The sequence below is a fragment of the Felis catus genome, chromosome A1 (genome assembly GCF_018350175.1).
Source record: "Felis catus isolate Fca126 chromosome A1, F.catus_Fca126_mat1.0, whole genome shotgun sequence".
Classification (NCBI taxonomy): Eukaryota; Metazoa; Chordata; class Mammalia; order Carnivora; family Felidae; genus Felis; species Felis catus.
Window position 1 is genome coordinate 227,290,388 of NC_058368.1, and position 16,457 is coordinate 227,306,844.

At 48.6% G+C, this 16,457-nt stretch overlaps 1 protein-coding gene across 2 annotated transcripts in view; it reads left to right on the forward strand.

The window, feature by feature from the left end:
• ANKH (ANKH inorganic pyrophosphate transport regulator) overlaps positions 1-16,457 on the forward strand; it is a 141,036-nt gene that overhangs the window by 89,444 nt on the left and 35,135 nt on the right. The window contains exons 3-6 of one of the 2 annotated variants that reach the window (XM_011287018.3): positions 1,629-1,747; positions 4,910-4,993; positions 12,709-12,879; positions 14,702-14,836. In XM_011287018.3, the coding sequence (XP_011285320.1) occupies positions 1,629-1,747; positions 4,910-4,993; positions 12,709-12,879; positions 14,702-14,836 (509 nt within the window). The remainder of the gene's footprint in view (positions 1-1,628; positions 1,748-4,909; positions 4,994-12,708; positions 12,880-14,701; positions 14,837-16,457) is intronic. The other variant, XM_019812703.3, reaches the window with a different exon arrangement.

Genomic DNA, 16,457 nt, shown 5'->3' on the forward strand with positions numbered 1-16,457 from the left:
GAGGCTCACCTGACTGCCGCCAAGGCAGGCTGGCTGGCTCCCTCCCCGCCCCTCCCCTGAGCCTTCCTGGGTCAGACCAAGCCCTCTCTAGCCTGCTGGTCTAATCTGTGTGCCTTCTGACCCCAATTTGGAGAAGATAGCCGCCTCCTTCCCTCCTTGTCCCACCTTCCCGAGTCTTTTCTCTTTCTGCCCCTGGACACCTGCCTCTCGGAATGCCCTCTTGCTGCCTCAGTGTCTCTGCTGGCCCCACCATGCTCCACACCTGACATGTTTGCTCACCTGGCAGCTCACCAGTTGGTTTTCACCTCTGACCCCCCCCCCCCTTGGAGGGTTTCAATCTCTCCTCCTGCGCTGCCCCCCCCCCCCGTCCCACCTTGCGCTCTGGATGTCTTGACCATCCCACCCCCCTACCCCTTAAAATCACTTACGTGCACCTCTCCCCTCTCTGGGATTCCCATTTGCACATCTGAACATCCTCGATATCGTCCCAAAGACCTGGCTGACTTCAAAATTCCCGTGATTCAAGCCTCATCCTGAAAAAGGATGGAGGGCTATTTGTTAACGACCAGCTTCTTCTTATTATCAGTTAATATGGTTATAAGTCATCGCCCAAACTTTGAAGGGGGGGAGGGATCTTACTATTTCACGTAAAATGAGACTCTGTCTGCATTCTATCTCCTTTCTGATTTCACAGCAGCTTCTGTACTTGTCCATATGCATTAATATTCATATTTTTTAATGAAAACAGCAGGAAGACTGTTATTAAAGGTCCATGTAAAATACAATGAAAAACACAATTAGTATCTTCCTCTGTAGTCTAAACATGTATCAATAAGGTAAACATAGCTTACTAATTTATTTAATCTTTGCTAACAACCCCTGTCAGAACGCCTAGCCAATACATTCAAAAGACCTTTCTCTTTCTTCCTTTATGTCTATTTGGCAGCTATGAATTCATTCAGCCGGTATTGGCTCGGTGCCCACATGCTCCTCCCAAAGGATGAAACAAAAAGAATGGCAAGCCGTGAAAAGCTAGGTTTACATTTTTTATTGAAGAGGCATATTCACAACTGGGCATTTTCTCTTAGTAAATAAGTAACACTCTATACAAACACGTAGCCTCCGAGCAATCCATCATGCATCCGAATATAGGTGAATATAATGCTTTCATAGTATTAAAATAACAGAAACAACCTAAATGTGTACTAATAGGAGACTAAGTTGATGCTAAGTAAACCTGCAAAAAAGGAACTCATCTCAACCACCTAAGTATGGAAGCGTATCATGGAAAGCTGTTCATGGTTTACAAAAGAGTATATACATAGTATGATCTCATTTTTATGTTAAAACACACATGCATAGCCCACACACATGCCCACCACACACACCCCATAAAAGAACTGGGCAGTTGGAATCCAGAGCCTTAACCGTGACCCCCTCCTCTGGGTAGGGGGATGAGATAGTAGACGTTTTTGTTTTGTTTTTTTCCTCGTTGCTCATCTGCATTTTATAATTTTTCTACAGAAAAACAAATGTTCCATTTGACGTTGTTTGGCATCTTCAAGATGAAAAGCTTGCAAAGGTAACTTTTTCTAACATTGCCGTGTGTCTTTTTTGGCCCCTTGCAGCTTATAGTGACCTAGGCTACTACATTATCAATAAACTGCACCATGTGGACGAGTCCGTGGGGAACAAAACGAGAAGGGCCTTCCTGTATCTTGCTGCCTTCCCTTTTATGGATGCCATGGTGAGTAATCAATCGTTGGCTCTTTTTAAAAAATAACTATGGTATACGTAACATACAGTTTACCATTTTAGCCGTTCTTATGTATACGGTCCGATGGCGTGAGGTAACTTCACATTGCCGCGAACCTCCAGAGCTCCTATTGTCTCGTGAAACTGACTCTGTCCCCGTTAGACCCTAACTTCCCATTCTCCCGTCCCCTCAGCCCCTAGCACCACTGTCCTACCGTCTGTGTGGATCGGACGGACCATTCCAGGGATTTCATACGAGTGGCCTGAGACAGTATGGCTGGCTGGTTCACCTAACTTCGCATGTCTTCAGGGTTCACCCACGTCGTAGCGCACGTCACAATGTCCTTTACAAGGACCACGTTTTGTTCGTCCATTCATCCATCAGTGGACACCTGGGTCGCTGTTTTGATAGTGCTGTTGTGAACATGGATGTACGAGTACCTCTTTGAGTTTTCTGCTTTAATCCTTTTGGGTATATAGTGAGAAGTAAAATTGACAGATTATGTAATATGCAATAATTCTATTTTTAATTTTTGAGGGACCCTCATACTGATTTCCATATCAGCTATACCATTTTACATCCCCACCAGCCGTGTAGAAGGGTTCCCGTGGACCGTTGACTTTTAACCAGTGCATCCTGTCTCTTTGTTTTATTATGAGAATTGTCTGTATTTGTCAGAAGTTCTGGCAGGAGGCCAGAGAGCCTACTTGAAAATTTGATTTAACTATAAAGATCTTTTCTGATATATTCAGGATCAAAGGATCAGGACAGCTTTCTGATAAACTTACCATTGGTGTGGCTTAACCACCCACATCTTTTTAGAATAAGAATCTCTTGAATATATTGGTAGGATTTCATTACTTTAACAGCCAGCTTTATACATTACTAAGGGCAGCTCCCTGCCATAGATTAAATCCTTTGTCATGATACTAAAGAGTGCTCAGAGAATGCTTTTTTTCTATTCCTCTGTAGTATAGGTATAAAAGAGACTTAGCCAAAAAAAAAAAAAATATCTATATATCTATATCTATATATAGATAGCTCCAATAATATTCAATGATGGAAAATAAACCCCTTCTTTGGGCTCGATTTTAAATTACTTTTAGGAGGAGACTTAAAAATATTAATATGGGGGAAAATATGTTAATAAGGGGGCGCCTGGGTGGCTCAGTGGTTTGAGCGTCCCACTCTTGATTTCGGCTCAGGTCATGATCCCAAGGTCGTGGGGTCAAGCCCCATACCAGTGTCCGTGCTGAGCACAGAACCTGCTTGGGATTCTCTTTCTTTCTCTCTCTAAAATAATGTATATGTTAATCTGTACAATTTTTCACCACCCTTCACCCCAAGTTTTATGTAGTGTAGACGCATGAGGTGAGTGGGCACCTGCCTGGAGGCGAGGCCACCGCCCCACATCCTTGGCGAGATGACACGAGGCCAATTGCCCGTGGTCCTTCTTCTCGAGTGTTATCAGCGGTGTCAAACTGCCTGTAGTTAGGTTACTGATGCAGCCTCACTGAATGGCTGCCCGCTTTCCACCGGTTGGCACAGTAACCTTAAATCCTAAACTCATAGTTTCAACACAGAGGCCCTGATGCCCAGTTGGTGTCACATCAGTGTAGGTGCGAGGATCTGGGCATTGGAGCACTGGTACCTGGATTTTCTTTTCCTTACTTATTCCCAAATAAGAAATTTAAGACACATTACCCCCACCCCCCCCCCCAAAAAAAAAGAAAGAAAGAAAAAAGGCACAGGGGCGGGATTTCCTAAAACCAGATTCCCCATGGTGTCCACGCAGGCCTAAGGAGGCACCACAGTGCTTGAAGTCAGAGAACTGAATGATGTGACCTTTATCACATCCGAAGTAAAAGCCCAGCTTCCCAGACAGAATCTGTGATACTGCTCTAATGCCCACCCACCATCTGTATGGGGACTCTGTAAACACGTAGAAGAATTACGGTTATACAGTGACTTCAGGGACTCGGGACTAAAAGCGAATCACAGACTCTTACGTGCCCCGTGTTCCATTTTCCTTCAGGTGTATTTATTTGCCATGAGAGAGTTTCTAAAACTCAGTATGACACCAGAGCATTGGTGATCAACACCCTTTACTTCTGTGTTTCGTTTATCAACTGCCCCCAAAGACCCAGCAGTAGGAGACTGCTAATAAAAGAACAAAATGGTGAGCACTTATAAAGAGCCAGGTGATCCCTCCCCAAGCTCCCCCCCCTACACACCCATACCTGCACCGTGGCCCTGGTGTATTGGTTGGAGAGATAATATTTGAAAGCCACAAAGCTTACCATCCAGATGGCTTTGGTCAACAGAGATAGCCCACAAGCCACTATTTGCAAACGTTATCGACGGTTTGCATTTCTTTCCACGTCTGGCACCTCGGGACCTGTGAGCTGAGGGAGGATGAGCTGCTCTGTGCAGCCCCGACACAGACCTAGGGGAATAAATTGTATTTGTCCGATTGCGTTTAGTTCACATGAAATGTGATTTCTATGTCAGTCCGCATCGGCCTTTACAGGTTAGAGGGATCATCTTTCAACAGATCCTGTCTTGAACTCCCGGCCTCCAAACTCACCTTTCCCTGGGCTTTCCATGGTCTGCTCCCCGCAGAGGGACCTTCCTCATAGTTGCCCTCAAAAGCAAGGTGTCAGATCAGATCCTGCCCTGGCTTGACAAGAAGGAAGAAGAGCCCTCATTAGAGCCCTGATCAGCTGATGAGAACCCATAATGACTGTAATAACTTAGAACCAACCTGGAGCCCTCATTATAACATGCTTCGTGTAAGGAGAACGCTTCTGCCTGGCACTCCGACCGCCCCAGAGAGGGAGAGGCGGCGTTTCCTCCGTTCCTGGTAGCCACCCAGCTTTCCTGCCAGGCACGTGGACCTAAGGAGTACACTGGCCTGCGTATAATCTGTCCTAAATCAATACCGTGCCGTCACGGATGCCACTTAAAAAAATCTTGTGTGCACCTAGCCATCAGGCCAAGTGCCAGTCATTTGACCAACTGAAAATTTGTCCTGTGCTCCTAAGGTGTCGGGGGGTACAAAGTCTATTTCAGGAACTCCCAGGCAATCCTGACGACCAGAAGTGAGCCAGTGCTGACAGCGTCTCTCACGCCCAGTCCTTTTCTTTCCGGCAGGCATGGACCCACGCCGGCATTCTCCTGAAACACAAATACAGTTTCCTGGTGGGATGTGCCTCGATCTCAGACGTCATAGCTCAGGTACGTGTGGTCTGTGTGCCGCTCAGAGCCTCTCTCTGGCGAGTGACAGAACCCACCCATGCCTCACTTGCATTCATTCACCCTGCCGTGCATTCCGACTTTCCCCAGATCAAACGTGGACTTCGGCAAAGGTTTGTCAGAGTAGAGAGAAAGCGAAGCCGTTGGCAGCGTAAGCGTGTATAATCCTGCTGGCTGGAGGGTGGTAGGAATTTAAAGTCAGTGGCAGAGGTTTGGGCTCGCACGAGAAACAGCCATCAGGTCCCAGCTAGTACATGTCTGGTGGTCAGAGGGTCACTGTGCACTTGGCTGGACGCACACTTGGCCCTCTGTGTGGCCCAACAGTACATGGTCTGTCCCTCGGTCCCAGAGGGAGCTCTTAGGAACTGCTCTTATGCCGCTCAGGGCTGCCATTCACACGTCATTCGCCCACGTTTCAAAAGAGCCAGGACGTTGGACCCACGCTGCACGCTTCCTGCTGAATCCAGGCCCCTGGGGTCTGGCACCAACCCTGATTTTCCATTTTCCTTCCCTTCCTCTGCCACCGGGGATACTGCCTGAAACATTTCAGCAGGAAATTAGATCTAATTCCTATAATCTATAAATTAGGCATAGTTCCTGCCATCAGGGGTTTGGGAGAACAAGGTCTTCACAGAGGAGAGGGATGGACTGATTTCTTAAACTCTTTTCCCGATCCCCAGTTCCTTTCTGGGAATGTTTCTAGGCATCTCTGCCTGGTTTCTTCCCGTCATACGTGCTAGTCTTTTAGCCACCTTTGTGAAATAATCTACGGTCAGACCGTGAGTACCTCCCTAAAGACCAACAATTCCATTTCCAGATTAATTGCGTTTACTCCGTGCATCACTATTAAAAGTAATTTATGTTATGCCTATGAACACTCTGTGTGTGTGTGTGTGTGTGTGTGTGTGTGTGTGTGTGTGTGTTTGCGCACACATGTGCACGCCCGAACGCTGGCTAACATCATTCCTTGATGTATCTTTGTTAATTTTCTTTGTGAGTTACTGGAGATTTTTGTCCGGAGCTTACTTTTACTTAACTCGTCCTCGGAGACATGAACTAAACTGCCTTATTCACTCTAATCACTTAATTTGAAATAAAGCAAAGACTTCTCACGGGCAGCAAGTCGCATCAGCAGCTCCCTGAGTATTTTGAGATGCGTGCTTTCTGAAGGGCAAACAAACAAATAGAAAAGCTGGACTTTGCCTACGATAAATATAGTAGGCATCTAAGGGTGGAAGAGAACACTGTCTCCCTGAAAAATGCTTTGCTGAGCACGCCCACGGCCCTTTTCCTTCTCGGTTTGAAACCCAGTCCTGGCCGATGCCTGCTGGGAGGGCTCGCAAATGCAGAATAAACATATCTGGTTAGTAAGATAGGAGCTGGATTCAGATGCCATCTGGCCCCCGGCTATTCCTGGTGAAGTAGTTATTTTAAACCTTGTAGTTTAAACGCCTGAGGGAATAAATGCAATTTTTGTTCCTAAATCTTTTATTACCCCTGCCTGCACCCCCAGCTTTACTCTTCTTGCTCCTTGAAAGCATTTAACTGCCGGATTTGGCAATGAGTAAATAGATCTTAGGCAAAGTCCTTTGAAATACCACCTTAGCATGGATATATAGCAAGCAGTGGCCAATGGTAAAATGAACATGGTTTATAACGTCTTGAATTTCAGTGGCAACTCTCATTTTTAAAAATTTGACTAATCTAGGGGCGCCTGGGTGGCACAGTCGGTTGGGCGTCCGACTTCAGCCGGGTCACGATCTCGCGGTCCGTGAGTTCGAGCCCCGCGTCGGGCTCTGGGCTGATGGCTCAGAGCCTGGAGCCTGTTTCCGATTCTGTGTCTCCCTCTCTCTCTCTGCCCCTCCCCCGTTCATGCTCTGTCTCTCTCTGTCCCAAAAATAAATAAACATTGAAAAAAAAATTTAAAAAAATTTGACTAAGCTAATTGGTGTCTCATCATAGTACAAGAAAGCTCTCGGTGTGGTTCACGCAGGCAATGCTTTTCTGTGCCACTATTACTCTCAATGGTGCCATTATGTTCTAGTAAATGCCAAAGGGTTTATGAAAAATACTGCCGTCTCTGTTATATTTCACAATCACCTGGTCAATATTTGCTCAGTATCAAAATGAGAATTCTCCTGGGGTTGTCAGACCTTACTCGGGCCTCCTGTCCTAGCCCTTGCCTTCTGAAGTTGGCTGAGGGCCCCAGGATGGGAGGCCAAGATCCTAGCTCAGTAATGATGCTGCACCACTGTAAATCCTCTTGCCTCCCGCCTTTTCATCTCAGCCTTCTGGCAAGATCCCACTCCTGAACCACCCTGTGATGCACCTGTCACCACCTGCGTGCAGGTAGCAAGTGCTCCTGCACGAAGTTCAAACAGCGGATGGGGCTCCTGGGTGGCTCAGTCGGTTAGGTGTCTGACCTCCGCTCAGGTCTTGATCTCGCCACGCGTGAGTTCGAGCCCCGCGTCGGGCTCTGTGCTGATGGCTCAGAGCCTGGAGCCTGCTTCGGATTCTGTGTCTTCCTCTCTCTCTGCCCCTCTCCCACTGGTGTTCTCCCACTGTTATTTCTCTCAGAAATAAATAAATGTTAAGAAAAATTAAAACAATAATAATAATAATAACAATAACAATAAAGAAATTCCACAACAGGACCGACTAATCAAACCACGGATCCCTAGTCTCCTCACTCACCTTAGCTGACTACAGTAACTAACTCAGAGGCTTCCGTACCCTCCTCACTCTCCCTGTAGACGAGCTCTCTCCCCACTTCTCTACGAAAATTGAAGCAACCAAATTCTTCAACTTCTGGCCACCAAACCTACAAGCCTACCTTCACACCCTGGCATCACTTCCGTTTTCCGCCATTTTAGAAGAGGTGTCCGTTCTCTGTGGTCCAGAACCACTTCTTCCACCTGTGCCTTGGATTCCGTGCTTTCTCAAGAACTTTATTCAGTTTATCAGTGATCCATTCTGTCTCCCCTGGGTCATTTCTCTTAACGTGTAACATTTGAAGACAGGGACAATAAGAAGATTTTTCTGGCTCCCATGTACCTCTCTAGCCACAATCCTCTGTCTTCATTACTTCACAGCCAGACTTTTTGCAAGAGCGGTTTTCACTCACTGTCTCCATTTTGTTTTTCTTCTCTTTTATTCTTTTCCCGACTCCAGGTGGACTTCCACCCCCGTCAGCCCACCCAAATAGTTCTTGCTAATGACCTTCATGTCACTTAACCCAGTGGACGTTCCCTGTCAACTTCTCAGACATCCCTTCACTCTGTTGACTGCTCCTTCCTGCACAAAACGTTCCCTCCCACTGGTACTCAGCACCACGGTCCTGGTCTGTCTCCTCCTTCTGAAGGCCCACCTCCTCTATTGCTGTGAACATGTGGACCTTTCTCAGCACCTTTCTCTCTGTCTCCTCGCTCTGTTCTGTTCTGTTGGAGAAACATCTAATTCATGCCCGCCTTCCAGATTGGATACCAAATATCTGTAGCCAGGCCCTCTCCTCTGAGCTCCAGACAATGTATCTAAATGTCCCTGTGGTAGCTCCATTCAGGTCCTGCAAAGCCACCCCAAGCTCGGATTCCTATCTTCTCTATCAGACATTTCGGTTTTACGCAAATCAGTGGCACGCATCATCTGGTCAGAAACCCTGAACCATCCTACGAGCACCCTGTTCACCATCAAGCCTTTTTTTTTTTTTTTTAATTTTTTTTTCAATGTTTATTTATTTTTTGGGACAGAGAGAGACAGAGCACAAACGGGGGAGGGGCAGAGAGAGAGGGAGACACAGAATGGGAAACAGGCTCCAGGCTCTGAGCCATCAGCCCAGAGCCTGACGCGGGGCTCGAACTCACGGACCGCGAGATCGTGACCTGGCTGAAGTCGGACGCTTAACCGACTGTGCCACCCAGGCGCCCCACCATCAAGCCTTTTTGATTTTTTCCTAGATATTTCTTTTATTTTAAAAAAGTTTATCTTGAGAGAGAACACGAGCAGGAGAGGGCAGAGAGAAAGAATCACAAGCAGGCTCCACACTGTCAGCGAAGAGCCCGACATGGGGCTTGAACCCATAAACTGTGAGATCACGACCTGAGCTGAAATCAAGAGTCAGACACTTAACCAACCGGGCAGGCGCCCCAGTCGTAGATGTTTCTTTTATCTGCCCTGCTCTCCCCATCTCTGCCTCCCCTCCCACCCGGATGTCTCCTCTCTTGCCTCTGCCTCTGCTCTGACCCACCTCCTCCCTTCCCCACTGCTACCCCTGTAATCCGTTCTTTTACCTCATCCCCTGCTTGGAAGCTGCTCCTGATGAGGTCACCTGAGTGGCTCAGTCGGCTAAGCATCTAACTCTTGAATTCGGCTCAGGTCACAGTCACGGGATGGAGCCCCATGTCAGGCTCCACACTGAGTAAGGAGCCTGCTTGGGATTCTCTCTCTTCCCCTCCTTCTCTCTCTCTCTCTCTCTCTCTCTCTCTCTCTCTCTCTCTCTCTCAAAATAAATAAATAAACATGAAAGAAAAAAAAAACCTAAGAAATTGCTTCCTGGTGTTCTTGAGGTAAAAAACTCAAAATCCTGCTCACGGCCAACAAGGTACTGAAGACCTTTGGCCTTGCTTCCTCTCCAGCCTGGCAGTCTCCTCTTGTCCCCTTGCTTCCTGCACTCCAGCCACGGGTACTCCGTTCGGGGCCTCGGTAGGGCAGAGCCCCCTTCCACTGGGGCTTTTCACCTCAGCCCCATCTTCCCCGGGAGGAAACGTTCTGCCTCAGTTCTCCCCACCTGCCTCCGACGCCTGCCATTCCTGGCTAGTCTCCTGCGGAGACTGTAGGTCTCAGCTCAGACAGCACCCAGGAAGACGCCCTCCCTCACAGCAGCCTGGCTGTCCTAGCACAGCCACTCTTCCTTCCCTGTGTCAGCGGGCGCTCGCCAGCGCCACTGTGTGATTAAGGTCCCTGCTTCTCCGCTCGACCGTCCGCTCCCCAGGACAGAATTTGGGATGATCTCATTGATCACTGAATCCCGGCACCCAGTACAAGGCCAGCACAGAACAGGCTCTCACTGGGAAAAATCCTCACCAGTGAGGCCCTAGGTTCCCCCTCAGAAAATAACCCAGTATTTTTGGTGGCTTTATCAGACTCAGAGTCATAATTCTGGACTTTAATTGCAGAAGGCCCCATGTTATTTTACTTTATTTCATTTCATTTCATTTTGAGAGAGAGAGAGAGAGAGAGAGCACGCGTGCAGGGGAGGGGCTAGAGAGAGAGGGAGAGGGAATCCCAAGCAGGGTCCCAGTTGCCAGTACAGAGCCCAGCACGGGGCTCAAACTCAAGAACTGTGAGATCATGACCTGAGACGAAATCAAGAGTCGGACGCTTAACCGACTTAGCCACCCAGGCGCCCCTGCCCCGTGTTATTGTCAGTTGGCAAACAATACAATCCACAGTGATGGTGTCAGCTTTGTGACAGGTGCTGGGCCACATGGCATTGAGCTATTAAACACGCAGGGAGGCTGTGAGAGCCACTGGCCCAGTGCTTCCCACCTTCCCTCGGTCCCAAATAGCCTGCCATGATTCTCTGGCTGTTTCCTGTCATCGCCACACTCGCCCTTCTTTCGGCCGAGTCCCTCTTTTTTCCGTCACCTCCACATCCTCCTCCGTGGCTCTGCTCGGCAGGCCTCCATCTTGCATGGCCATCCTGACGGCCCTGGGGGTCTTTCCTGGACTTAGCAGCGGGGGGGATGATCCTTACGTATTCATTTCTTGCACAGTGAGTTTTCAGTCTCTGCACAAGGTCATCTGAGTTTGCTCTGTACGTTTTCTAGCTGCCAAACTTTATTGCACATGCACCAGTGTGAGTTTGCATGGCGGCTCCTTAGAGGCATCTAATGCTTTAGAGACATCACTGCACATCTTGGCCCCATCACAAACCCCCCGGTCTTCTGTTTCAAACACAGTGCGTCCTTAGCAAGGCTTCCCCAGCTGGTGTTCGCGTTTTCAGTTGACATTTGATAGTTTCACTTGGAAGGAACAGGCACGGAGCCAGGTCCGGGCATCTTGACTTCTATCACTGGGCTCTGCTGTATCCTCCGAGAGCGTGAGCGCGAGTGTGAATGTGGCCTGACTTGTGTCCATTCACATTGTCGGTGCTGCGGGCAGCCTGGTGCGTCCGTGTGGCCAAGCAGTGCCTCTCTCTCCTGCATCCCCGGAGGCTCCCTGTCCCAGTCAGCCTCATCTACTGGGTTTGAGAGGGACAGCCGGGCACGAGATTCATCGATGCTGTCAGCAAACCACCTCTAGCATCTGATGCTTTTACAGCGTTCAGAAGTTTCTCTGTATTACCCTGCTTTTCTGTGTGTGTTCCCTACAGCAGCGGAAGGCACTCAACCAGTTAATCACGCTCAGTCTCCAGCTTCCTTTTTAACTTTCTGTCATCACTGATCTCTTGGCACTGAAGTGATCAGGATAAGCCTCCTCTGGTCAGGATCACTCGATGGCGGTATATTTTGCACGCCTATTGTTCCACAGATATTTGGCCATTAAAGTCGCTCTAGCTCGGGGTGCCTGGCTCAGTCGGTAGAGCATGTATGTGACTCTTGATCTCAGGGTTGTAAGTTTGAGCCCCACGTTAGGTGTAGAGATTGCTTAAAAATAAAATCTTTAAAAAAAAAGAAAAGTCGAGGGGTGCCTGGGTGGCTCAGTCGGTTGAGCGTCCAACATGGGCTCAGTTTGTGACCTCACGGTTCATGGGTTCGAGCCCTACATCGGGCTCTGTGCTGACAGCTCAGAGCCTGGAGCCTACTTCAGATTCTGTGTCTCCCTCTCTCTCTGCCCCTCCCACCTGTCTTTTCTCTCTCTCTCTCTCTTTCTCTCAAAAATAAATAAACATTAAAAAAATAAAGTCAATGTAGCTCAGGAATCGTCCCCCTCCCCCATTACTTTATTTTTGCACTCAGTATGCTCAGTGCCCTCCTGAATGTATGAATCCCCAGATGGCTCTGGACAGAGACTGGGCTGCTTGTCTGAGTTTTGCCGACAGGAAGGTTAAATACGTTGTTAAATTTGTTGTGGGGACTCTACAGTCAGTAGAGATCAATACTTGATTATTTTTTTTTCAATCCCTCTTGACTATTTTGTTGACTTATTCCACTTCTGTATGTTTGTATTTTAAATTTTAATCTGGCTTGCCTTATAATAATTAACATTGGTGCCTTTAGCAGCATTTTTAATGAATTGCATCTTGTAAATGTTAAATGTGTATTTTTCTATAGACATCACTGATCACCACTACTGTTTCCTTGTGGACTTAGGGCCTCCCGTGTGGGTGACCTGTGCGTGTCGGGATCCAGGTTCAAGAAGGGCAAACCTCTGCCACATCTCTTGGGAATCTAGGAGCCCAAAGTTTCCAGATATTTTTTTTTTTTAGCAATAACCTTAATGAGATGTGCAGTTACCTTCAAAGAACCTTCGTGGTGAATATGGCAAAACGATCGTGTGCCCTTCCGGTGAACCCCAGGCATCTGACCCTGAATTCTGAGCGTGGCCTTGAGCCTCAGCCCAAGTTTCCGTTCTCCTCCTCAGCGTCGGGATTTGCACTCAGAGATGTGTCTCATCGGGGTGCAAGAGGGTGGACTGTGCTTCTGTCGACGGGCTCCATCTTCTCCCCCCTGACTTGCTCTCGTTTTCCTATCTCTCAGGTCGTTTTTGTAGCCATTTTGCTTCACAGTCACCTGGAATGCAGGGAGCCTCTGCTCATCCCCATCCTTTCCTTGTACATGGGCGCCCTTGTGCGCTGCACCACCCTGTGCCTGGGCTACTACAAGAACATCCACGACATCATCCCCGACAGGAGCGGACCGGAGCTGGGGGTACGTCCTTAGAACTCGCCGACACCCCGTCTGTGCCTCCGACGGCGGCCGAGTGCTGCCCCGGCCCTTTGCGAATTGGGGGTATCCGCACAAGAAGCACATGCTCCAAGCTGTCAAGTGCTAGGTCGTGGCCACAGGGGAGACGGTCGGAGAATGAAGGGGCCCCTGGAGATAGAAGAGGTCTTAGAGGGCACTGTTCAGCCTCCTTCGTTGCGTATCAGGGAGACCGAGGCACAGTGAGTCAGGTCAGGGCGAGTAGGTATAGCAGTTTCGGTTTTTCTTACCCTCTATTGTCAAAAGTCAGTCATTCATCAAAATGGAGCTCCAGTGGGGCAATCCAATAGCGCACGGTACTTACATATTAATCAACAAGTGTTTTAGGACCCGCAGTACCTTTAAACTCATATTTGGGTTATTCTTAATTTCACAGCAGGGCCCCAGGCTTTGTTTATGCTTTCTGTACGGGCCAAACACAGTTGTGCATTCACGTACCTTCTGTGGAGCGAGCAGAGCCTACAGGTACCGTGGAGGGGCCCAGAAACGTTTTAAACAGGGTCTCTATCCTCAAGCAACGTAGCACACCTCATTTGGTAGCTAAGACCAACACAGAAGCGACACTCAGACGTGGATCCAGGAGAGCATGTAGACCTGCAGACGGGACACGAGGGCCACGGAAGCTCAGAGAAAGGAGATAGCGGTAAGGTCTGAGAGGCTCCTGGATGGAGACAGAGCTTGGCCTGCACCTCCGAAGCTGAGTCGGGTAGAAGCAGGGTATGATCTTACACCAGTGGCCCAAGCACTTTTTCATCATCAGTGTCAACAGCATCTGATTTACGTGTATGCTCATCTGTTCTACCTTCGTTATCGGGTGTCACTGGGCTGTGTTTCCATCTAGCTGTAAGGTAGATATGCTTGGTTCCCTAAGGGCCCGGAATAAGTCCCTGATCCCGCCTTTGACCACAGGGTACCCCTGTCATGTCAGAACAATAATTACGTTGACCACTTACCTCCATCCGAGAGGCAGGCCGTCAATAAAATCTGATCTCGTTGTTTCCGTCACTAGGACAACCACATCAAATTGGTCTTGATCGTAACAATCCGTCTCGTAACATTGAGCCACCAGCACAGGGAAACCAGAGCAGCTGACCTGGTTCCATGATGTGACCCTTCACCTCTGAAGAATCAAAATCATAAAATCACAAAAGCCAGGCTTTAAAGACTGCACACATCTTTACTTTGTAGAATTCTTAACAAACCACATTTTCTTGACCGTGTTCTTATTTTTACGCCTCTGCACATTTACATGACTTCTGTGAGAGCTTCGAGAATAAGAATCTTTGTCGCTGATTTGCACGGTGCCCAAACAATTAGGCGCATCCGTGACCTGACGGGTTACAAAATAAATTACGGTAATTTTTTTTACTTCCGAGAGTTACCTCTTACAGACGTGGCTTCTAGCCAGTCCATTTGATGACTTAAACAAAAACTAATTTCCAGCCTGCTTCTCAGGCCGTGGAATCGGGGTCTGCCTGAGTGTAGAGCTTCCCTCTTTGGAAAACAGTGATGTGGATCCATCATACTTAAATGTGTGTTTTGATTTCACAGCAGCTTGCCAGCCGTCTGAGTTAATTTCGAATAAGACTGTACGTTTTGTTTTCATTCAGATTGGCTTGGCTACAGAGGCTTTCCTTATGCCATTTTTTTTTTAAGTACAATGAATTGACGCATGATTGACACCAGAAGGAAAAGGTTTGGCTCTGAAGTGTTTCTCCTGTTCTGCTTCTAGAGCCTAGTGACCCTTTCTCTCCATTTCTTGACACAGGGGGATGCAACGATAAGGAAGATGCTGAGCTTCTGGTGGCCCCTGGCTCTCATCTTGGCTACACAGAGAATCAGTAGACCGATCGTCAACCTCTTTGTTTCCCGGGACCTTGGTGGAAGTTCTGCAGCGACAGAGGTAGGGCACTTTCTGGGGATGGGGGGCCGGGGCGGGGAGGGGGAGGCTTGTAGTCACCTCATGAAGAATGGGGGCGGGAAGGTGGATGCAAGCTTGTCTCTGGTCCCTCTTGAGAGCTTCAGTAATCCTGTGGTATTAAATTATGTGACACATTCACACTCAGAAGCCATGAGGGTCTTACAATCACAGCATTTCTTCCTTATTTATGAGTATGGAAGGAGACAGCTCCTTCATTGTTCTCATTGGCCATTTGAGAAAACAGAGGCGAGGACACGAAACTAGCAAGAAGCTGGGCTGGCCTCAGAATCCAGATTTTCCGCCTCCCGCCCAATGGCCTTTGCGTTTTTCCGTGGAGTCGGCATGATGCTGTTTCACTGTGGTTGCCGAAGACTAGACGCTATGCCGGACACAGCAACAAAAACGCCCGGACTGTGAGGGCCGGTGCCTCCATCGTGACCCCGGCCTCTCTCGCCTGTTCATGCTCCGCCTTCCTACACATACGGCCCAGCGGTCACGGCCCTGCGTGCTCTGTGGCAGTCTGCCCTCCTCCGAATGAAGACCTCCCTCATCTACTCACTCACAACTCAAGAAATCTATCTGGAAACTGGCAGCTGCTCCAAAAAAAAAAAAAAAAGAGTGGAATCATTTTTTCCATCTCTCAAGGATGGGACGAACAAATAGAGCTACTTCGTTCGTTCCCTCCTCTGCTGCCTTCTGGAGAATCGATTCCGTCTCCGGAAGTGCTGGTCCTTCAGGAGGGCTGGTGGCCGCCCCTGAGGGCCTTCTGGTTTTGCTCGTTGCCCTTGAATGTGTTCTCGGCATGTCTCCCGCCCGGGGTCTCGTGCCAGTTTCCATGTCCTGGGAAGCAGCTCGTGTTGGCTTAGGAAGGGAAGCACATAAATCCCAAGCAGGACACCTTCTCCTGCCTCAGTTGGTTCCTGGGTTTTGTGTTTTGGATCATGAAGGTCGTCATCTTGGGTGGCTCCTGTAACCCAGCAGCTTTTTCAGTTAACGACTTCAGTTTCAGTCGCACAGGAAAAGAAAGTACGTGACCCCCACCACCTCTGTGCCAGAACTCCATCATCCCCTTTAAAAAAAAAAAAAAACGACAAGGCAAGTGATGTATTGGAGCCGTTTCTGTAGTGACCTCCATGACCTAGAGGCCCAGCACAGAGGGTACAGGAGCCACGTTGATCGACCATCCGCTATGTGAGGGCACTTTACGCACATTGCGTTGACTCCCCACCGCCCTGTGTGACGGGTGCCGTTATTCCCACGGTTCTGCTAGAGGAACAGAAAGGGGGTCTGAGTGGGTCCACACTTCACGCCGCTGGTAGGTGACCAAGCGGAGGTTTGACTCGGGTCTACCCCTCTACCCTCACAGCGGTTTCTTCCCCCAGCGGGGGCCTCACTTCATGTTCCAGGCATCAATGTGATGTTCATTAAAACAGATGAAGGCTGAACTTCGCTTTTACTAGCCAGCCAGAGCTGAACTCGCCAACATGTGGGGTTCAGTGCTTTGTTTTCATACCCCTTCCTTTTCACTCACATAGGAAGAGAAAGTCTCATTTCCACGGAAGAACATGTTTGGTTTCCCGTAAGAAATACTTACTTAGTCTTC